The sequence below is a fragment of the Balaenoptera acutorostrata genome, chromosome 1 (genome assembly GCF_949987535.1).
Source record: "Balaenoptera acutorostrata chromosome 1, mBalAcu1.1, whole genome shotgun sequence".
NCBI lineage: Eukaryota > Metazoa > Chordata > Mammalia > Artiodactyla > Balaenopteridae > Balaenoptera > Balaenoptera acutorostrata.
The window spans coordinates 18,271,045-18,294,763 of NC_080064.1; the positions used below are offsets into that span (position 1 = coordinate 18,271,045).

The 23,719-nt window shown below is 49.2% G+C and overlaps 1 protein-coding gene across 14 annotated transcripts; it reads right to left on the reverse strand.

Moving 5' to 3' along the window:
* Window positions 1–74: 74 nt before the first annotated feature.
* Window positions 75–22,121, reverse strand: HTR1D (5-hydroxytryptamine receptor 1D). 14 transcript variants are annotated; one of them, XM_057533032.1, is made up of 6 exons: window positions 21,920–22,121; window positions 19,967–20,121; window positions 18,549–18,744; window positions 18,147–18,253; window positions 14,632–14,735; window positions 3,288–5,942 (listed from the first exon to the last, which is right to left on the reverse strand). In XM_057533032.1, exon 6 carries the CDS (start codon window positions 4,632–4,634, stop codon window positions 3,420–3,422), a length of 1,215 nt encoding a protein of 404 aa, XP_057389015.1. In that variant the 5' UTR covers window positions 4,635–5,942; window positions 14,632–14,735; window positions 18,147–18,253; window positions 18,549–18,744; window positions 19,967–20,121; window positions 21,920–22,121; the 3' UTR covers window positions 3,288–3,419. The 14 variants fall into 14 exon arrangements, 13 of the variants coding, with proteins under 13 accessions (XP_057389015.1, XP_057389037.1, XP_057389064.1 ...); XM_057533054.1 differs by lacking the exons at window positions 18,147–18,253; window positions 18,549–18,744; window positions 19,967–20,121 and adding an exon at window positions 16,246–16,329; XM_057533081.1 differs by lacking the exons at window positions 18,147–18,253; window positions 18,549–18,744; window positions 19,967–20,121 and adding an exon at window positions 16,246–16,332.
* Window positions 22,122–23,719: the final 1,598 nt, after the last annotated feature.

A 23,719-nucleotide genomic window follows, 5' to 3' on the forward strand; every position in this document is an offset into this window, starting at 1 on the left:
GAATATTATCTGACAATAAAAGGAAATGTAGGGACTTCCCTGGTGGTCCAGTGGGTAAGACTCCACGCTCCCAATGCAGGGGGCCCGGGTTCACTCCCTGGTCAGGGAACTAGGTCCCGCATGCATGCTGCAACTAAGAAGCCCACGTGCCACAACTAAGACCTGGCGCAACCTAAATAAATAAATAAATATTAAAGAAAAATAAAAGAAATGTAATAGTGATATATGCTACAAGATGGATCAACTGTAAAAAGAAAGAAGCCAGTCACAAAGTACCACGTATTGTATGATTCCATTTGAATGAAATATCCAGAAGAGTCCATCTACAGTGACAGAAAATAGATTACTGATTGCCTAGGGAGAGAGAGGTTGGGCAATGATGGCTAAAGGGTGCACGGTTTCTTTTTGGGGTGATGAAAACTCATTGTGGTGATGGTTCCACAGCTCTGTGAAAATACTAAAAAGCATGGAATTGTACCGTTTAAATGGGTGAATTTATGGTATATGAATTATATCCCAATAAAGCTGTTTTTAAAAGGTTTACCAACCTTTGTTCTAGACAGTTAGGGAAGGCCTCGAGGTGGTGGCCTTTGAGCCTCTTTTGTAATTGGCTCAAAGTTCTCAAATAGTAACAGGTGGCATTTTACTGAGCACTTATGTGCCAGGCACTGTGTGAAGCATTTTGCAAATCACTGCCTCATTTAATCCTCACAAAGATCCTATGGCTTAAATACTGACAACTCCATTTAACAGATGAAGAAACTGGAGCGCAGAGAGATTAGGGGACTTGCCCCAGGTCACACAGTTGATAAATGGCAGAACCGGGATCCAACCCCATGTATTTCTGACCTCAAAGCCTGTGCCTTTAACCACTGAGACACACTGTATGTACATAGTTCCCTGTCCAGTCTCTGGATTCCTGGTCTTTCCCAGATCAGATCAGGCAGATGGCCCAAAGTGAGACGGAGGAGGTGGGGAAGAGCACAGCCTTAAAGGAAAGTAGGGAAGGGCACGCGGGGAGCAGAGGGGACCAGTGAGTGTGCTGAGACGTGTCTCTGGGCTCAGGGAGGGCCCCCACGGGGTGAGCAAGTCACTAACACAGTGGTTTTAGAAATTTTAGAAATTTGGGAACAATCTAGTGCCTAGAAATCACCTAGTGCAAGAAGTGGAGAGAGGTTTATTTAAAAGATTCCTGGGGGCTTCCCTGGTGGCACAGTGGTTAAGAATCCACCTGCCAATGCAGGGGACGCGGGTTCGAGCCCTGGTCTGGGAAGATCCCACATGCCGCGGAGCAACTAAGCCCGTGTGTCACAACCACTGAGCCTGCGCTCTAGAGCCCGCGAGCCACGGCTACTGAGCCTGCGTGCCACAACTACTGGAGCCCACGCACCTAAAGCCCGTGCTCCACAAGAGAAGCCGCCACAATGAGAATCCCACGCACCAAAACGAAGAGTAGCCCCCGCTCGCTGCAACTAGAGAAAAGCCCGCATGCAGCAACAAAGACCCAACACAGCCAAAAATAATTAATTAATTAATTAATTAATTAATTAATTAATTTTTTAAAAAAAAGATTCCTGGGTTTCACTGCCAGAGATTCTGATGTAGTGGGTCTGAGTTGGGGACCAGAAATTCAATGTTGACGAAGTCTCCCTGGGGGATTCTGATGCAGATGGTCCAGGGACCACACGGTGAGATGTCCAGCAGAAACTTCAAGGTCAGCACAAGACTCCTCTGGGTGCTCCCCTACCCTTATCTTGGCATCCCTCCTTTCCTCTCCCTTCCTGATATTCCATATTCCTGACTCTCCTTCTCCCTGTGCCCAGAGACCCCACGGAGCGTTACAGGCCTCCCAGGCTCTGTTCCTTCTCTTTTCTCCACCTGGCGTGACCTTCCCTACCTTCCTTTGCTCTGCCCCATCTCCCCCACGAGGCTTCATCACACCTCCCCTTCCTTAGTCTCCCATCCCAAAAAGGCTCATCTTTTGGGAGTCTGCTGATGTGTCACCTCTTTATGAAATCTTCCCTAACCATAGGCAAGTTTCTCTATTGCAAAATGAGGATGAAAAGCAAACCAGAAATTGTACGTAAGGAGCATTGCAGGCACTCAATACACAGCAGCTGTTATTTTTATATTGCTTGACCTCGGGCAGGTGAGTTTCTGTATCTCTAAAATGATAAGAGCTCTTAGGCCAAGCACTGTATTAAAATATACAATAATATACCTATTATTTTCCTCATTTTACATTTGAGGAAAGTGAGGCAAAGAGGGATTAAGAAACCTGTCCAAAAAAAAAGAAAAAAGAAACCTGTCCAAGGTCACCCAGCTAGAAATTAGTAGTACTTGGATTTGAACTGAGGCATTAGGTCCTCAGCTGTAATCATGTTACATTGACTTCCATTGTTATGAGGCTCCAATGAAATAATAACTACCAGGACTCTGGCACAGGGCCTGGCATGTGGTAGGTGCTCAATAAATGCTAGAGACTGAATTGAATTGAAAGGTTTCTATGTCCAGGGAGAGGGGGAAAAATTACCCCTTTGAGGCTTGGCTGATCATGATGTCTCATGCTTTTTATTTGACAATACGCAACAGCTTAAGATCTCTAAAGAGAATGGGATATAAAAAAATAATTCAGGAAAAAAATTCAGAATGGTATTCCAAGCTTGGTAGGTGCAAATGCTGTCAATCTACTTCAATGGGGCTAACTGTGGGTTTTAACTTCAGAACATTAAGATGGTGCAGAGAAACTGTGGAAGGAGGATAGGCACAGGGTAGCTATCTGGTTCCAACCATCCCACTCCCCTGCCCCTGGCTTCTGAATCTCTGTCACTCTGTATCATTGGCACCTCCAATGCTGAATCTCTCCCCGTGAACAACTAAGGAAGATTCAATCTAAGAAGGACTCAGTGGAAGAAATATTGATACTTGGGTGTCAATTTCCAATTAAGGTGCCACATGGAATGGAAACCCATCCACCTGACTCCAAATTCTCTTTCAACTCAGGTCATTAATCTCATCTACCTCTCTTTTAATTAATCTCATCTAGCTCTCTTTTAAGCTCCATACAAAACTTACGTAGACCAGAAAACCTCCCCCTTTGAGCCTGGGTTCTTCCTACAGAGTCAGGCAGCTTTCTGCCTGAATTGCATCAGTGGGGAAACCTGTGGTCACATTCTTTCCAACATGGATGAACTGTGAAAATATTATACTAAGTGCAGTCTTGTCCCATTTTACACAGCTGCCCAGCTTTTGGTGGCTCAGAGGTCAAGAAAACAACAGCAAAAAAGAACGCTGAACAATTCTATTGACTGAACCAAAACCCAAGATATCAGGACTAACCCAACTCTCAGGAAAAATAAAAAAGACAATTCCAGTTGGGTTACAGGACATAAAAGATAACGAGTCGCCACCAAACAAGACTAAGAGGCTTTCCTGAAATGGACGACTTTCTGAAATGCTTGCCAAAACTCTTCATTAAACACAGTATAGATTATTGGATTGATGAGGGAGTTTAGATAGCCTAGCCAGGTGAAAAAGTCAAAAAGGGCCGGGTGGATCCAGCACGAGTCCCGGCAGATGGGGAGGACCAGAGATGCAACAAAGAAGGGCAGCCAGCAGATGATAAAGGCCCCCAGAATGATCCCTAGGGTTTTAGTGGCTTTCCTCTCTCGGGCAGCAGAAATCCTCTTGCGCTCCAGGACACTATCCGCAAGCTTGATCTTCACGTGGTTAAAAAAGAGAGGGGAACCGGCGGAATGAGAGTGCCCCTCGTGAAGGCTGGGAATGAGCGAGCAGAGCGAGGACCCCGCAGAGCCTGTGACGAGACGGGCTGTGGTAAAGCGCTTCCCGTAGAGGGATGGCGGATTCAGGATGCGGTTCCGGGCGGCCGTGTAGATCCGGCCATAGAGGATGACGAGCAACACAGACGGGACATAGAAGGCCCCACAGGTGGAGTAGATGGTGTAGGAGATCTGAGAAGTGTTCACCAGGCAGTCCGACATCTCTTCATGAGCTTCGGCCTGCCGCCAAAAGAGTGGTGGGATGGAGATGCAGATGGAGATGGCCCAGACGATGGCAATCATGGCGGCCGCATGGCCTGCTGTCTGGCGTTTACTATACTCCAGGGCATCAGTGATGGCCCAGTACCTGTCCAGAGCAATGACACAGAGATGCAGGATGGAGGCTGTGCAGCACATGATGTCAGAAGACAGCCAGATGTCACACAAGAGTTGGCCAAAGCTCCAGGTGTGGGTGGTGGTATATGCGATGCTGATAGGCATGACCAAGATGGAAACTAAGAGGTCAGTCATGGCCAGGGAGCCAATGAGATAGTTGGCCGGGGTGTGGAGCTTCCTGGTCAGGAAGATGGTGGTAAGCACAAAGGCGTTGGAAAGTACTGTGGCCAGTGTGATGATGGAAAGGACCACAGCAAGAGAAATCTTGAGGGCTTGGAGGGTCCCTGGCTCCCAAGCCCCTGGAGTTTCTGTGGCATTCAGGGATCTGTTGGGAGCTCCCTGCAGAAGGCCTTCCACTGACTGGTTTGGTGGGGACATTGTAGGTGGCTCTCTCTTCCCACAGACTTTCACACACGCAGCTCCTTCCTTCACAGTTGTCCTCTCACAGAATAAGGTCATCCTTCTGTTGCACGCTAGTGGGAGGCAGCCACCAGAACAGACCCCAGTGAAGAGACCTCCAAACTTGACTTTTTTTTTTTAAGTAGAGGGAAGGATTATTTATTTATTTATTTATTTATTTATTTTTGGCTGTGTTGGGTCTTTGTTTCTGTGCAAGGGCTTTCTCTAGTTGCGGCAAGCGGGGGCCACTCTTCATCGCGGTGTGCGGGCCTTTCACTATCGCGGCCTCTCTTGTTGCGGGGCACAGGCTCCAGACGCGCAGGCTCAGTAGTTGTGGCTCACGGGCCTAGTTGCTCCGCGGCATGTGGGATCTTCCCAGACCAGGGCTTGAACCCGTGTCCCCTGCATTGGCAGGCAGATTCTCAACCACTGCGCCACCAGGGAAGCCCCAAATTTGACTATTTAAAGAACATTGAGGTGACTACCACCTGGTAGTTAAAGGTCTTTCCTAAACCAGATGAATCCCAAGATGTCTCACTGTTCTGGAACTTTGCCCAGCAACTGGTCAGGCCTAGAGGACACATGCTGGATTTGTTAGACATTTATCAGGATATCAAAACAGTGTAGGTAGTGCTCTGGAATTCTTGCCTTTGGCATTTTGGCTCCTTCCAAAGCTTGAGAGATAAATGTGTTTAATGAGAACTTCAGAATAATTTCCTCCATCCTACTCTGAGAAGATTCTAGATTTCAGGTCGCCTCTGGGGAGCTTTTTTTTTTTTTAATTAATTAATTAATTAATTAATTTTTGGCTGTATTTGGGTCTTCGTTGCTGCACCTGGGCTTTCTCTAGTTGTGCGAGCGGGGGCTACTCTTCGTTGTGGTGTGTGGGCTTCTCATTGCGGTGGCTTCTCTTGTTGTGGAGCACGGGCTCTAGGCACGCAGGCTTCAGTACTTGTGGCTCGTGGGCTCCAGAGTGCAGGCTCAGTAGTTGTGGCGCACGGGCTTAGTTGCTCCACTGCATGTGGGATCTTCCCAGACCAGGGATCGAACCTGTATCCCCTGCATTGGCAGGTGGATTCTTAACCACTATGCCACCAGGGAAGTCCCCTCTGGGGAGCTTTTAAAACTAGAGACAAAAAGAAGTACCAGCTGATTCAGAGAGGCAGTGCAGTCAACAGCTCACAATTTTCTCAGGTTCGTCTGGACTTGTCATGAGGTACTTAACTTTGGTTCCTGTCCCACTGAACGTTTGGAGCCCAAACAGACAAAACATTCCGGTTACCAAGACTCGAAGAATGCATGAGCTGGGAGAAGGCAAAACAAAGAGATCACTGTGGGTTCATCGAGAAGGGCATGTGTTCAGAAGTTCTGCGGGTTAAGGAAAAATAAAAGTAGAGTTAGGTTCTAGAAGGACAATTTAGACACTTGAGATTAAAAGGATACTGTTTAGTGCTGGCAGCGGTGCAGCGTAACTGGCGCTCTCACAAGTGTCAGGAGAATACAGGGGAGTGCCAAGTGCCCACCCCCACAATCCCCAGAGGGGGCAAAGTGTCACAGCTGTTGGAAGCATCACAGGCTTGTTACAAGGACATGAAACCACCTCTGTAAATTGTGAATCAGAAATCATACTATTTATTCAGCAACAATGGAAACTAAACAAAATTACATACACACACACACACACACACACACACACACACACACAGAGGCCACTTGGAAAGATACCAAATTGTTACAATTTATTTCTCTATGAATTGGGGAGGGGGCAGTGAACTTTCTTCTATTCATATGAATTTTCCAAATTTCCTAGAGTGAGCATGCATGACTCAAAACAAAATAAAACAAAACCACCTTTTCGTTACGCAAAGAAATTAACTGCCAAAATAAAAACCCCAGAGCATTTTTCATGGTGAAAGTCCAAATCCAGAAAATACATTTGGCTTTCCAAATGAAAACCAGAAATTTAGTCACAAAAAAAATCTTAAAGAATCATTTTCTTTTCTCCTCTGTGTCTCGGGACTTGAATCTGGGTTTCAGTATTTGGGACAGGGGCAAGTCCTGGGGTCCGAAGTCCATGGGGCCTGGCAGGCAGCCCCTGGGTATATGGGGTTGGCAAGAAGAATGCCAAGACCCCTTAGCCTCGTCCACAGCCCCACTGTGTCTCCCCCTGCCTTGTGTGGAATGCTACAACTCCACCAGGAATCCCTATGATTCATTTTATCTCTTCCAGGTCAGCTTAGCAAACAGGTCTTGCCCTAAAAGCATTCACAGCCCAGCAAGGGAAGCAGACATGTAGCTTCAAGGACCCTGGGATGGAGCTGGCAAGGCAGAATATATATATACACATGCACTTTTAAAAAATGTGATCATAATTATTATGTACGAATTTGTTTCATAGTTTGTATGTTTTTTGATTGATTGATTTATTCATTATTATTATTTATTAGGCCACGCTGTGGGGCATGCGGGATCTTAGTTCCCCAACCAGGGATCGAATCCATGCTCCCGCACTGGGAGCGCGGAATCTTAACCACTGGACCGCCAGGGAAGTCCCCTGTTTTTCTTTTTTTAAGTAATTTTATTCATTTTTATTTATTTATTTATTGACTGCGTTGGGTCTTCGTTGCTGCGTGTGGGCTTTCTCTAGTTGCGGCGAGCGGGGGCTACTCTCCATTGGGGTGCGCAGGCTTCTCATTGCAGTGGCTTCTCTTGTTGTGGAGTGTGGGCTCTGGGCACACGGGCTTCAGTAGTTGTGGCTCGCAGGCTCTAGAGCGCAGGCTCAGTATTTGTGGCGCGTGGGTTTAGTTGCTCTGCGGCATGTGGGATCTTCCCGGACCAGGGATCGAACCCATGTCCCCTGCATTGGCAGGCGGATTCTTAACCACTGTGCCAGCAGGGAAGTCCCCACAATATCATTCTTAAGGCCTGTGTATTGTTCTACTGGTTGCCTACATTAAGGAGAAGGGTTTTAGTAGTCAAGGTTGGGAGGGATGGCATTCCTGGTGGCTGGAAAGGCAAGAGTAAAGGCCCAGAGGCTGGAGTGCAGAGAGCAGAGGTGGGTAGGGGACAGTGCTCAGGAGGTGGCTGGCACCGGGCATGGGAGGCAGCAGGGCACAGGGGAGGGTTTGGCTTGGACTGGGGCAATCTGGGCTCTAATCCTTATTCTACCCCAGCCTTCCTGTATGACCTTGGGCAAGTCCTTAGGTCTCAGATTCTTCCCCAAACAGGAGCCACCCCATATGCCACCCAGGGCTGCTGTGGAGCTTTCATTGCTCTGGGCAAGGTCGGCCTTTGAAACCCACTAAAAGGCTGAGAAGTGTCAAGAATCATTATCATCCTATTTCCTTCATTCTGCTTGGCTCAGGGCTTTGTTGGGAAGGTTCAGTCTATGTCTATTGATTGACTGATTTTAAAACATTAAGAAGCTAAATGTGGAATGTGGTAGTTTCCCTCCCACTTCCCAAAATCATGCTTCATCTTTAAAAAATATCTGCCTAGAGGAGGGGAAACAGCTTCAGTTTAAGAAAACCCATCTTAAGCCACCTGCTCTAAAACATTCCCAAAGTTTGAGGAATATTATCACACTATCTTTCATGGGGCTCTTGGTATGTTCCAGGCACTGAGTTAGCCCTGGGGCCAACTCCACCTAGGACCACTAACCTACAAATAAACCAATCAGTGCTCAGAAAGGGGAAGTCACCTGCCCAAGGTCATCCATGTGCAAGTGGAAAAACCGGGTCCAGGGCCAGCTCTGAAAATTCCACTCTTCTCTACACTGCCTCAATTCAGGAAGCAAAGCCTTAAGGCATGTTTGCTTCTAGGAGAGAAGCTGGTTTGGGATCTCATGGTGATAAGTGAAAACGGTGATTCCCTCCTGCCACCCCAGCCCTCTCCTTGCCCTGTGCTCCTCCCCAAAGACCTCTGGCTGAAGATTTCCTCCCACTTTGGTTCACAGGGAAAATGTGAAGTCGGGCTGGACTGCTTGGAATTTTCTTCCCTCCAGACGGTCTGGGTGAGCGAGGTGCCGTCATTTCTCACGGAAGGCTGGTGTGCTTGCCCCACAAACCCTGGCGGTCACTCCTTGGGTTCCAGGGATTCCAATGACCTCATTCCAGTGAAAGGCGTGGGCTCAGAAAGGCCTGAGAGGCTGGTGGGTGACATCTTAGGAAGAACGACAGGGTGGATTGCCTCAGTCAGGAATGCTGGGCTGGAGCTTTGCAGGAATTCACACGATTCTGAGGCTATCTCCTGACTGCCATCTTTCTCCAACTGGAACAAATTTGGGGGGAATTTCCCACAATCCAGCTACCTTTGGAGATACAGACTATAGCTCTAGAGTCAACCACCTCTTTCCCATCACACTTCAAATAATAAGATAAAAACTACAAATTCAAACAACAATGAGATACCATCTTCATCCAGCAGATAGGTAAAAAATTTTAATCTGATCACGTCATGTCAGTTTGGTAAAGATGTGGAGCAACAGGAATTGTCACCTCCCACTAGCAGAGTACAAATTAGAGGACCCTTGTTAGCAAACAATTTGGCCTTATGTCGTAAATCTAAAAATGTAATGACTACCTCATGACCCAGTAATTTCACTCCCAGGTATATAAGACAGAGAAACTCTTTGATGTGTTCCCCAGCAGAGAGGAACAAGAATAGTTACGGTGGTACTGACTGTAACAGCAAACAACTGGAAACCACCCAATCGTCCATCAGCAGCAGAACGGCAGAATGTGGCATATTCCTATGACGGGTGCTACAGAGAAGCAGGACTGAGTAAACCAAAGCACACGCATCAAAGTGGATGATTCTCACAAACATAACAGTGCCAACGTCAAAAACATGCCAGAAGAAACAAACTGTTTAAGGATATAAACATATGTGGCAAAGCCATAAGGAAAAGCAAGGAAATGTTAAATATAAAATTCAGGGGAATTCCCTGGTGGTCCAGTGGTTAAGACTCAGGGCTTTCACTGCAGGGGGCCCGAGTTTGATCCCTGGTCGGGGAACTAAGACCCTGCAAGCCGCGTGGTGCAGCCAAAAATAAATAAATAAATAAATAAAAAATAAAGGGACTTCCCTGGTGGCGCAGTGGTTAAGAATCTGCCTGCCAATGCAAGGGACATAGGTTTAATCCCTGGTCCTGGAAGATCTCACATACCACGGAGCAACTAAGCCCGTGTGCCACAACTACTGAGCCTGTGTGCTGCAACCACTGAAGCCCGCATGCCTAGAGTCCATGCTGTGCAACAAGAGAAGCCACCACGATGAGAAGTCTGCGCAACGCAACGAAGAGTAGCTCCCACTTCCTGCAACTAGAGAAAGCCTGCGTGCAGCAAAGAAGACCCAACATAGCCAAAAATAAATAAAATAATTAAAAATAATAATAATAAAATAAAATTCAGGATAGTGGTTTCCCCTCAGGATAGAGGGGAAAGGAAGAGGGGATGTAATCATCGTGGAAGGGTTCTAAAGGTATCAATGATGTTCTCGTTTTTAAGGTGGTGGTGAGTACATGGATGTTTATTGTTAGTCTTTAATCTGTAAGTATGTTTTATATAGATTTATATACACTCTTTTGTAGGGAATGAAATATTTGTAATTTTTCTTAATTTTGTACATTATAAAAAAAGAGAACCACACTACCAGCATTGGTAGTATTGGAACCACACTACCAGCACTGATACATTGATTTTGATACATTAATACCTATCCATACATCCTGGTCCCAAAGATCTGGGTTCTGATCCCATCTCTGCCACTGACCAGCAGGGTAATCATGGGCAAGACATGATTTCTCTTTGACCCTCAGTTTCTTCGTTGGTAAAATGGGAACATTAGCATGGCTATGCTGCCCCAAAGGGGTGTTTAGTAGTTCCAGTAAGATCATGTATGTGATGTGCTGTAACTGTAGCATCCTGAACAAATGTAACCATGGTAACAGAGCTGGAGGGGAGTGGCTAAAAGCATACATTTTAGGTCAGGCAGGCTCAGATCCCAATCCCCGTTTCTCCACTTCCTCGCTGTGGCCATTGGGTAAGTCACTTAAGCACTCCGAGCCTCAGTGATGGAGGTGATACTTCACACCTCACCGGAGTTTGGGGAGAACTGGTAAGAACATGGATCCAAATGCCCAACATAGTAAATGATGGCTTCTCTGGTTTCTCTACGATGTATCCAACCATGTTCAGGTCTCCAGGCAACAAGGTCTCTTCCCTCACTAGAAACAAGGCATCACTGTCCATTTTAGTGAGTGACGTCTGCCATTGTCAGAACTACCAGCCATACCAGGGAGCTTCTCCCCTGCCCACCACACTTCTGAGAGCCATCACAGCAGCAGCAAGGACCCTCCTCAGCCTCTCCAGAGCCCAGCAGCATCTTCCCTGGAATCCAGATCACACAGATTCTAGCCATACCATGCATCCTCCAGCTCCAGCATCTCTGCAGAGGGGTGGAGGGGAAAAAGCAGGCAGACAGACCTGGGTCCCAGTCCCAACTTGGTCCACAGACCACCTCTGACCACAGCTGACTGGACCAGGGTGGACATGTGAGTCAAAACAAGCCAGCAGATTCTCTCTGGGGAATTTAGATTGGAGATTGTAAGCAGCTGGGTGGATAGATGATGGAGGGGAAGCAACTTGAAAGCTAAGGATGCTGGGGCGAGAGTCGGGTCACAGCCATGACCAAAGCCAGGGCAAGCGGCAGCGGGGAGCAGAAAAGCCGTAAGTAAACAAACCAAACCAAACCAAACAAAAACAGGTCTGCAGAGAGAGGCAGGAGAATGGAGCAGACAGAGAAAGGAGCAGAGAGAGGGGAGCCACCTGCCCTAGGAGAGGAGGAAGAAGCGTTCCATGCCCAGTGATACTCCTTATCCTTAGATGTCCCTGAGCAGCCCCTAGACCCAGGAAACTTCATTTGTAGCAACTTGCACTTTTCCTAGTTGAGCCAGTTCAAATGGACACACCAGGCCCTGAGAAAGAAATCAGAGGATTTTCAGCTCCTTCCCACCAAACAATCCCTACCGTGGGATGGAGGCAAGTCGTTTCACCTCCTGCGCTTTTCTTCCCATCTGTAAATGGGGGTCCCAGCACCTTTTTCCCAGAACTGCTATGTGGATTCCAGGAAGGCACAGTGGCTGCCATACCACAGGTGTCCTTTTTATCACTCTTAACTAAGGCTTCCTCCAGCCTACAGGGAGATCCGTCACCTCCCCTTTCGGAAGGATCTTTATTTTAACTAAGCGAGTCATAAAACCTTGCCAGAAACAAACAGGATGTATGGGTTTCATGTATTCTCAGAAGCCAGTCCCATCCTTTTGGAGGAAAAAACAAAAAAAACAAGGCTGTGATAAAGATTTGTTGCAGTAGAATCAATCTCCCACAGAGGAATTCATGCCTGTTCTTTCTCTGGAAGCTGTGTGGTACGGATGAGTGAGCCCTGGACGGGCAAATCATTCTCCACAAATCTGAGAATGATTTCCACAAAGTACATCCACAGCAGCTGTTATTTCATCTCATTCTCTCTATCTCATGGGACCTCCCACAGTCTGGGTCTTCTCTGTAAAATCAGGGTATCAAGTCTATCTCCCGGGGGTGTCATGCAGGTGAAATAAATAAGAGAGGAAGACTGAGAAGTTTTCATGTGAGTGTGTGTCTATCAATCAATCAGTCTATCTATCTGTAAATGAATGCAAGTTTTGAAATTTAATCAGTTTCTTGAGCAAGTCAACCTTTCACCTCAGTTTCTCCAATTATAAAATCTGGAAAATGTCAAAAAATAAAAAGTAGCCAAGGGACTTCCCTGGCAGTCCAGTGGTTGGGACTCCATGCTTCCAGTGCAGGGGGAACGGGTTCAATCTCTGGTCAGGGAACTAGGATCCCACATGCCTCATGGTTAAAAACAAACAAACAAGTAGCCAAACCTCTGGCCCAGAACTTCTACTCCCAGTTATATACCCAACAAAAACATGTACAGCTGTTCACCAAAAGGCATATGCAAGAATTGTTCATAACAGGAACTTCCCTGGTGGCGCAGTGGTTAAGAATCCGCCTGCCAGAAAGAGAAAAACAAATATCGTATATTAACACATGTATGTGGAACCTAGAAAAATGGTACAGATGAGCCGGTTTGCAGGGCAGAAGTTGAGACACACATGTAGAGAACAGACATATGGACGCCAAGGGGGGAAAACTGCAGTGGGGTGGGGATGGTGGTGTGCTGAATTGGGCGATTGGGATTGACATGTATACACTGATATGTATGAAATTGATGACTAATAAGAACCTGCAGTATAAAAAAACAAACAAACAAAACAACTAACACTAAACTTTCATTGGGTTATTTGTATGGAAATATGTTAATATAAATGTTTCAGACATTAAAAAAAAAAAAATAGAATCCGCCTGCCAATGCAGGGGACACGGGCTCGATTCCTGGTCTAGGAAGATCCCACGTGCCGCGGAGCAACTGAGCCTGTGCGCCACAACTACTGAGCCTGTGCGCCACAACTACTGAAGCCCACGTGCCTAGAGCCTGTGCTCCATAACCGGAGAAGCCACCGCAATGAGAAGCCCATGCACCGCGGGGAAGAGTAGCCCCCTCTTGCCGCAACTAGAGAAAGCCCACGTGCAGCAACAAAGACCCAACACAGCCAAAAATTAAAAATAAATAAATAATTAATTAATTAATTTTTTAAAATGATATAATCCAATCTAATCAGCTGAGATTGCTAAGGCCTAGAGAGGTGGGTGTCTTGCCCAAGATCACAAAGTTCCACCTTCCTCCCAGCTCAGCTCAATACTTCCACTAACCCATGCTGCCTCCATCTTACCCTGTCAAGACGAGGTGTGTATTTCCTTGCTCCTGGATTCTGGGCTCAGCATGGACTTGCTATGGCCAACAGAGTGAGGCAGAGGTGACAGTGAACTGATTCGAAATCTAGTCAAGACACTGTGCATGTTTCCGCTTGCACTCTGCCATCTCCATGAGAAGAAAGTGTGTGGGCTAGCCACCGGTCCCAAGAGGAGGAGACAAACATGTGGAGCAGAGCTGCTCACACTAAAGGCCCCAGCAAATCCCCACAGAGAACAGAGCTCCTCAGCTGATGGGTAGATGCATGTGTGAGCCCAGCTAAAATAGCAAAAATGCCCAGCCCATTTCAGATTAAGTCAGTCAATCTCCAGATGTATGAGTTGTAGTAATAAATGTTATTGTTTTAATCCACTGAGTTTGAGGGTGGCTTGTTACACAGCCATAGCTGACTGATATAGTCCCCTCTTTCACTGAATTACTAAACTCTATCAGTTCCACTGCCGAAAGCTAACTCTGCCTTGGCTCTTTTCCTTCTTCTCTATCCCTGTTGCCACTGTCTTGTTTCAGGCCAAAATTTTCTCTGGCTTAAATGGTCTCCCTGCCTCAACTCCTTTCCATTCTGTTACCACATCACACCCAGAATCCTCCTTTTAACTAAAACTCTGACCATGTCACTCCCTTAAAATCCTCCAGTGGCTCCCACTGCACCCGGGATTAAGTTTCAGCTCCATGGCTTGGTTTAAGAGACCCTTCATGAACTGGTCTTTAATTACATTTCCAGCATCACCTCTGAACCTAGCTGGCTGTGACCTTCACACTCTAGCAGCACAGATCTGCTTGTTTTTCTGCCAGCATCCTGCTGCCATACCCATGTCCCAGTGCTATTTCCTGCGCTACACCTTTGTCTCTGTCTGGAAATTAAGTCACCCTTCAGGACTAAGCTCTGGCATCTCCCCATGAAGCCTTATCGAAGCTTCCCCCAGGACAGCTTCCCCAGGGTTAGATACCCCTCTTCTGGATGCCCACAGCCACACAGGACTGTCGCCATCCCTGGACATTGAGTGCCGGGACCATATCTTATTTAGCTCCTATAGTCCTGACAGCTGGCCCAGAGCAAGAGGTCAATAAGTGTTTATAAAAGGCTCCATGAACTGGTGAGGAATGGGCCCTGAGAAATGGACTGAGAGACGGGAGCCCTGGGCTTTAGCTTGGTTCTGCCACTAATTCTCTATGAACTTACAAAAGACAGTTCCTCGTCTGGGCCTCAGTTTCTCTATCTTGAAAATGAGAGGGTTGGACCAGATCAGGGAGTCTCTTGCTGTGCATCAGAATCACCTGGGGGAACTTTAAAAAAATACAAATGCTGTTAAACAAACAAACAAACAAACAGATGTCCAGGCTTCAACCCCTGAGGGGTAGAGCCCAGATACTGCAATTATTCAAAGCTCCCCACATGTTTCTAGGGTGTAGCCAGGTTTGGAAGCCACTGGTCTGGATGATCTCTGGTTACCTTCATCACTGGCAAGCTTGTTATCTTTAAAAAGTCAAAGACAGGTAAAGCTTGTTTCCAAAGCCTTGCGCTGGGCCAATTACCAGCCTTCAACAGGCAAGGGACCACCTTGAATGACTAAATGCATTGTACAAAGGCTCTCACTGAATTCTCCCATGCTTGTGAGAAAGAGGTCAAAGAAGTTTTAAACTCTCACCATCTGCCCCTAAGACTACTCCTTGGGGCAGAGTTGTTTTCCCCACTTTACAGATGAAGAAACTGAGATCCACAGAGGTGAAATGACTAGCCCAAGGCCACACAGGCAATACGTGGCACAGCTGGGATTCAGAGCCAGCGCTGAGAAACTCCAGAATAGTCACTATTGGCCACATATGGGCATTGAGAGCTTGAAATGTGGCCACTGAGATGTGCTGCTTTAAGTGTAAAACACCCTGGGTTTCAAAGACTTAGTTCAAAAAAGAATGTAAAATATCTCATTAATAATTTTTATATCAGTTACATGATAATACTTTGGATATATTGAGTAAGTAAAATATACAATTGAAATTAATTTCACTTTTTTTAAACGTGGCTACCTCTAAATTTTCTAGATCTAAAATTACATTTGTGGCCTGAATTGTATTTCTATTGGATAGCACCGGTCTAGAACCGGTCTTTACAACAGGGGTGATATCGCCCCCTAGGGGTCATTTTGGGACTCTGTTCTCATGAAACTTAATGCAATCCCAGGAAGGGGTTGGGACAGTACCCGGTGCTGTGTGGGCAAGGGCTGGAATAGCAGTAGTAGTAAATTAATGGTCAACATTATTAAGAGCTTACTATGTGCCAGGCAAGGTTTTTTTTAAATATTTATTTATTTGGCTGTGCCGGGTATTAGTTGCAGTGTGTGGGATCTTTTTAGTTGTGGCACGGGGGCTCTTAGTTATGGCATGCAGGATCTAGTTCCCTGATCAGGGATCTAACCCGGGCCCCCTGCGTTGGGAGCGCAGAGTCTTAACCACTGGACCACCAGGGAAGTCCCAGGCACTGTTCTAAGCACTTCCCCTATGTCAACTCATTTAAGTCCGACCACAACCCTCTGAAGTTGGTGCTATTATAGTAATTTCCCAGGGAAGGAATCTGAAGCTCAGAGAAATGGCTTGCCTAAGGCCCCAAAGCTAGGACACTATAGATCTAGAATTGGAACCTGGCTTGCTCAATTCCGAGCTCCATCACTCATAAAAGGTGACAAGTCAAGTCAGTTCCACTCCCTTCTGCATTACAAATATTTAACCATATGTGCCGTCACACATTCAAAAAATCTCTGCTGGGTCCCTGTTATGAGCTGGGCTCCATCACTCTCACCTGAATGGGGTCTCTCTCTGCCAGGTCCAGTGATGGGAGGGTGCACAGACACCTTCATCCCGCACTCAGCACGCAATCCTCTGCCTGCTTTTCCAGCACGGCCCAAAGAGAAGGGTGGGAAGGTGGTTAAGAATGTGCACATGCATTACCTAAGATCTTATTTAAAATGCAGATTCTGGGCTTTCCTTGGTGGCGCAGTGGTTAAGAATCCGCCTGCAGGGGACACAGGTTTAAGCCCTGGTCCGGGAAGATCCCACATGCCGCGGAGCAACTAAGCCCGTGTGCCACAACTACCGAGCCTGTGCTCTGGAGCCCGCGATCCACAACTACTGAAGCCCACGTGCCACAACTACTGAAGCCCGCGTGCCTAGAGCCTGTGCTCCACAACAAGAGAAGCCACCGCAATGCGAAACCCGCGCACCGCAACGAAGAGTAGCCCCCGCTCGCCGCAACTAGACAAAGCCCGCATGCAGCAACAAAGACCCAACGCAGCCAAAAATAAAAATAATAAAATAAAATAAAAATAAATAAATTTATAAAATGCAGATCCTGATTCTGGGTGTCTGGCGCAGGACCTGAGACTCTGCATTTCAGAGAGGCTCCCAGGTGATGCTGCCGCTCCACTGGCCACACTGAGTTGTGTGAGGGGTGATGGTAATGTCAGCCCTGGGATTCAAGAAGGATCTGAGTGTCACAGCAGGAAGGACTCTTAGGAATCATCCACTCCAACTCCCTGATGGTGCTGATAGGGAGAGAAAGGGTAAGACACTTGCCCAAGGTCACACCATGAATTACAGGCAGAGACCAAGTCTTCAGACTCCCATCCATGCTCCTTTCCATCCACTGTCTCCCGTTTGCAGCAGCATCCAGGACAGGAGTATCCAGACGCTCTCCTGCCCATTTCACACCGTACGCTTTTGGCATTTTCAAATCCTCTCCCCGCCTCCCATCTGAGTTTCCATCCTAGGGGAGTAATCCTGGGAGCAGAGTGGCAGGACAGACCACACTCTGCAAGAAACTTTTAGGGCTGCATCCCCTGGTCCTGGAGCTCAACCTGCCCCTCCCTGCCAGATGCTACACATCTGGGTCCCCAGAAAGCACTTGAGCCGATGGAGTGAAACTGTTTTTAGGACGGAGGAGAGGCTGTCTTCTCCAGACTGGATGAGCTGGGTACTAACAACAGGAATTCATTTCCTAGAAATTAAACACTGAATTTGTTGGTGTTTACAGGATTCACCATCTGCTTTCCCTGCTGGGAGGCACAATACAGCCGTGATTAGAACATACGCTTTGGAGTCAGGTAGTGCTTTGGAGTTAGGTAGACTGAATTTGTTTCCCAGCTCTGCCGTTTATTAGCTCTGTGACCTTGGGCAAGTTACTCAACCTGTCTGAGCCTGTTTCCTCATCCGTTCAATAGCTAATTACTTAAAGCCTTTCACAGGAATTCCCTGATTGTCCAGTGGTTAGGACTCCACGCTTCTATTGCAGGAGGCATGGGCTCATCAATCCCTGATTGGGGAAATAAGATCCCACAAGCTGCGCTGCGTGGCCAAAAAAAAAAAAAAAAGGCCTATCACATGTTGCCAAGAGCAACACAGATGTGGACCTTGCTCTTGGGGAGACACCATGGCCCTGGGGAAACCCTCCTGGGACCAGGGACCACAGAGGATGACAGTGGTGCATGCAGGGAACCACGGTAAAATAGGGGGGGGACACGTAACCTGCGGCAACCCTAAGATCCCCAGGTGAAAGTGGCTTTGAAGCTGAGCACTAGAGGACAAATAGAATTAGCAAGTGAAGAGGACCTGGGGCCAATGACACCTATTCCACGGGACTGCAGCTTGGGCAAACCTTCCCTGCCATGCACCCCAAATCCTTTTTCTTCATTTCCTATTGCTTACCTGCCCAGAGGTTGCACAGGCCAGGCCTCTCCTCTCATCCTCCTGTTGACCTGAGTTCAGCAAGAGACCCCACCTCCAGTTTGGCTGAGACCTCCTCCTGCAAAACACTGTGCTTCTCTCACTCCTCTGAGCCTTTGCACGGGCTATTCCCTCTACCTGGAATGCCCTTCCTCTTGTCTCCTCCACCCTCTCTGGAGGTTCCTCTGGACCCTGGCGATGGAATTGATCATCCCTCCTCCCTGTCCCACTGGTCTCCTTATTACACATCACACTGGACTGCCCTAAACTGGGCTCACTTGCTGACTGCCTGTCTCCCTGTTGGACTTGAGTTCCGGAAGGGAGGGGGACATGTGTGTCATGAAGCCCAGGGACCTGTGTGGGGTACCCTTCCGCCTCATTCACCTGTCCAACTCTGATATCACCCTCGGGATCAAATTCAACTGTCTTCTCTTTGCGGAAACGTGTCCACTCCTTCCACCGAAGTGGGGTTGGCCTCTCTCCTCTGTGCCAGCCGGTGCCTCATGACATTGTTCATACTGTACAATTCTCATCATCCTGTAATCAGTGCTTGTGGGTCTCTCTCCCCACAAGATGGTAACTTCCTGGAGCAGAGTCCGGTTTTGTTCACAGCTGTATGTTTTGGTCTCAATACTTATAGTGGTTCTGTAGTGATTTACTCAAAGAATGAATGAAAGAAGCACACTGACAATTTTACCTTTGTCCCCCAACCCCGTGCTTTGTGCCTCTGGCCACAAATGTCCTTTGTTCATCCCTCCTGGATGTCTCATAGGGAACCCAAACTCAGCTGAGCCACTATCTTCCCCCCTACTCCAGCCCCTCTCGACTGTTTTCTTCCTCTGTAGGCATTATCCTGGTCTTACTCACCCATCCCCAACACTTGGAATCCTCCCTCCTTCCCTCTCTCCCCCAGCATTTAACCATTTATTTCCCTTTTAGGAATGAGGAAGCTGAGGCTCAGAAATGTAATGCAACTGGCTCAAGGTCACACAGCAAATAAATGGCCAGGTCCAGGGCCTTGCTCTGAAGAGCGCGGACTCCCTACCTACCTAGCCGGACTCTCACTCCCCCCACGGGTTCTGTCTCCTTTCCCCTGACTTCTCTACACACATTTGGGGCATTTGTGTCTTGGTTCAGGCTGTTCCTCTGCCTGGAAGAGCAATGTTTCCCATTCCCCTTCCTACATATCTATTATAATCTGCTCTCTGAGGCCCTTCTCAAAGCTACTTCCTCCAGGAAGCCTTCCTTGGTCAACTGGATGCAAAATCTCCATCCTTTGAACCCTCTCCTGACTCCAGGTTTGTTTGTGCCTCTTATGCCTGTGCCTGGAAGCTCCTTGAAGACCTACCTATTTCCTCCCCACTCCAGTGACCAGAGCACAATAGGCTCACAATCAATATAGAGTAACTCTTCATGTAGGGCTCAAATGAGCCGAGGAGAAATAACAGCATTCCCTCTCTTCTGTTTAAAACTCTCCAATGGCTCCCATCTCAGAATATAATCCAAAACCCTCACCATGGCCTGCAAGGCCCTACATAATTCACCCACTGCCCCCTCCAGCTACCTCTCTGACCTCATCTTTTACCAGCCCTCCCCTTAAATATCACCTCCTTGGCAAAGCTTTGAGCAGACAACATAAAGTATCTCATCCTTTACTATATCACCCTGCTTCATACTCATTTTAGCACTTTACCATATCTGATATTTTCTGCTTGTTTGTTTATTGCTTGTTTCCCCTGCCCCTCCCCACCCATGCACCTTCTGTCAGCTCATCACTATAACCCCAGGGCCTAGAACAGTACCTGGCTGACAACAAACATGCATTTATGAGCCATGTGCACAGAGGGGGTAACTAGAGCCAATGGGGTAGATGAGATCATTCAGGGAGAGCATCTACTATGAGAGAGGAGGGCCTGGGAGAGCAGAGCAGCTAATGGCTGTAGAAAGGAGGCTGAATCTGCAAAAACAACAGAGACCAAGAAGAAAAATACAACAGTGTTAAGTCACAGGAGCCAGGAGAAGAGAGTGTTTCGAGGGGAAGGAGCGATCATCAGAGAAAGTCAAAGACTGAACAGTGTCTGCTGAATTCAGCTTCCTGGAGGACACTGATGACCTTGGCAAGCCCCTGACCCTCTGTGGGCCTCAGATGGGAGCCATCTGTGCAAAGAGAGGGCCCTCTCAGGTCCTGGGAACTCCCAGCTTTGAGAATCTGTATTTCTGCTCACATTCATATCACTCTTGCCAAAAAGAACAATCATCTACCTGTGGTCTGGGAGGGAAGGGATGACCCGGGGTATCCACCCTCATTATTTACCCATCAGGTAACTGACCAACTGAGGAAGCATCTCTGTATTTCTGGGTCTGTCCTAGGCACCATTAGGAGGGGAAGACGCCCTAGGGCCTGCCAGTCACGTCCAGGTAGCCAGCCCCCTCCCTCCCATGCCATCCTCTAGTTCCTGGCTTCCCGATGCCTCCATGACAAAGGCCACCCACTTCTCCCCACCAGCTGGACAGACCAAAGGCTGTAGAAGGCCCAGCTGCCCAAATGGTTTTGCTGGCTGCTGCTGGTAAAGAGTCCCTTGATGTCCTTGTGAGGAAGGCTTAGACCCTGGCTGTGGCTGCGCCACCCAGAGGACAGCAAAGACCCACGAGGTGTGGCCGATTAGAAAACCCTGGAAGCTGACTCCAAGGAAGAGAGTGAGAGGTTGCTCCTGCCAACCAGAGCCATGATGGCCACCAATGCCAGGTGCTGTGCTGAGCAATGACCCCATTTGATTTGCACAGCAACCCTGTGAGGTGGCCATTCTAATCCCTATTTCACATGGGAGGAAACCAAGGCTCAGAAGAGGTTAAGGGCTTTCCCAAGGTCACACAGCTAGTAAACAGCCAAGCCCTGTTTGCAAATGCAGCCAGTCTGACTGAGAGCCCCTGCTCCTAATCCTTGAACCTCACCAGAGCTAGTGAGGCAAGGGGCTTTAGTCTTATATTCTTTTAAAAGCAGTTTGACCTTGGGCAAGATTTATTCCCCACTCTCTGCATCTGCAATAAAGCAGATTTCTTAGTGCCCTTCCATTTCTGACATTATGTAATTAACTGGGATTTGTACAGAACTCTACAGTTTATAAAAAGGCATTCATAAGGCATCTCATTTTTTACCACAGATCCTGCAGGGGGGGGAGAATTATCCTCTCCATATTATAGATGTGCAAACTGAGGCTCGAAGAGACGCCCAAGGTCACAAAGCAAGTCAGGGCCGCCGGGCTCCGGGTCTGGAAGCCGAGGCTCCACACTAGACGCTCCTCCAACTCCGCTCCAGGAAGGGGCGACCCTGCGGCGTCCGGAGCTGGCCGGCAGGGGGCGGCGCCCGGCTTCCCTCGGCCGCCCGGGGCCACGTGGAGGCGTCGCAGCCCCCCGCCCGAGGGCTGCCTCCCGCCCAGCCAGATCCCCCAGAACGCGCGCCAGGGATCCCGCAAGCGACCCCGGGCGCTGCCTCGGCCCACCCTCCATCCTGGGGCTCCTGGGGCTCCGGGACGCGCCCCCCGACGCGCCCCTCCGGCTGGGCAGGTCCTCCGGGACCCCCTTACGGCGAGTGCCCCTCCCGTCTCAAGGCGCCGAGAGGCGGGACGCCCGGGCCAGCGGGGCGCCGACGAGGGCGCCGCCTCCCCTCCCAGCTCCACCGGGACGGCCGGACTACGAGCAGCCGGGGCCCCGGCGCACACCCCCGCCCCGGGAGGCGCCGGGCTCCGAGCGCTTACCCCCTCCCGGACACGCAGGTGCGGACCGCGGGCTCGCCCTCCCGGGTCCTCTTCCTCGCGCAGCGCCTCGTCTCCCCGCCGGCGACTGCCTCATCTCCGCCGTGACCCCCAGCCCAGCTCCGGGCGCCGCCCGCCCCGCCGCCCCGGGGGCTCTTCCCTGGCCCGCGCCCTCTCGAGCCCCACCTCCCTGCGCCTTGCGGCTCCTGCTCCCCGCTCCCCTGCCCACGCCCGCCGCTCCTCCTCGCTCCCCTCCCCCAGCTCCTCCCCACACCCGCGAGGCTCCCTCCCTACTCTGCCCCCCGCCCGCCTGGAGGGAGGCTCGGCCCCTTCCTGTCCCGGCTGGGCGGCCGGGAGCTCCGAACCCCCGCCTCCCCCCTTCGCCGCAGCCCCAGGCCCAGGGGTGGGTAGGCGCTGAGGAAGGGAGGCGAGGAAGTTCGCAGCTCGGTGCGCCCCGGTCCCCACCTGCAGGAGAGAGGATGGGCTGTGTCCGGAGTAGGGGGTGGTGAGAGGTGGGCCCTGCCCAGAGACCCTTGCTGAAAGCCTAGCCTCCCCCATCTGTCCCTCTCCCCTGTGTTTATCCCTAGTTAGGTTTTTTTCCCTTCATTTAACAAATATCTATCGATCTGTGGGTCAGGCATGTTCTAGGCACTGGGGACATAACAGTGAACAAAACGGATGTGGATCCGATGGAGCTTACATGAATGTAGTAAGTAAAACATACGAAGTGTTTATAGAGGTAAATAGTGTGGAGGAAAATGAAGACGGGAAAGGAGATAGTGAGGTGCAGGCTTTGAACAGGGAGGTCAGGGGAGGCCTCCCTGGGAAAGTGGCATCTGAGCAAAGACAGGAAGTGAGGGAGTGAGCCCTGCAGAAATACGGGGAAACCACACTCCAAGTGAGGGCAGCGAGGCAAGGGCAGTGAGTAGCAGGAGTTGCGGTCAGAGAGGCAGGGGAAGGGGCAGCTGCCTCCCTCATTCAAACGGCAGATCCTGAGCAGGGGACCCAACCCCCAGGTTGCAGCAGGTGATGGGCGTGTGGAGAAGAGTCTGCCTGGTTCTAAGAACCAGGGTTGAGAGAAGACTTGAGCACAAAGAGGAACGACGAAGGAGAAAGGCTCAGGAAGAGGCTTAGGGCTGGGCATGGCCAAGTTTCATGCCCTCAGGGGGAGCTGGCCTTCTGTCTCCTTATGGGCTTTTTCTTTAAAATAAATTTATTTATTTTATTTTTGGCTGTGTTGGGTCTTCGTTGCTGTATGCGGGCTTTTCTCTAGTTGTGGCGAGCTGGGGCTACTCTTTGTTGCGGTGCGCAGGCTCCTCATTGCAGTGGCTTCTCGTTGTGGAGCACGGGCTCTAGGCGCGACGGCTTCAGTAGTTGTGGCACATGGACTCAGTAGTTGTGGCTCACGGGCTCTAGAGCGCAGGCTCAGTAGTTGTGGCGCACGGACTTAGTTGCTCCGTGGCATGTGGGATCCTCCCGGACCAGGGCTTGAACCCATGTCCCATGCATTGGCAGGCGGATTCTTAACCACTGCGCCACCAGGGAAGCCCTCCTTATGGGCTTTTTGTCTCCTTGTTCTTCATGTATTTCCAAGCCTTGTTAGGTGCATCCGCTGCTAGGATTGTTATATCATCTTCATGAACTGACTCTTCTATCATTATGAAGTGACCCTCTGTCCCTGGCAACAGCTCTTGTCGTGAAGTCTCCTTAACTGGGTGTAGGGAGAGGCCAGCAGCAGCCCCTGCTGCTGGTTTATTTCCAGCCCACACAGCTGTTTGACATCTGGTACACCCCAAACTCAGC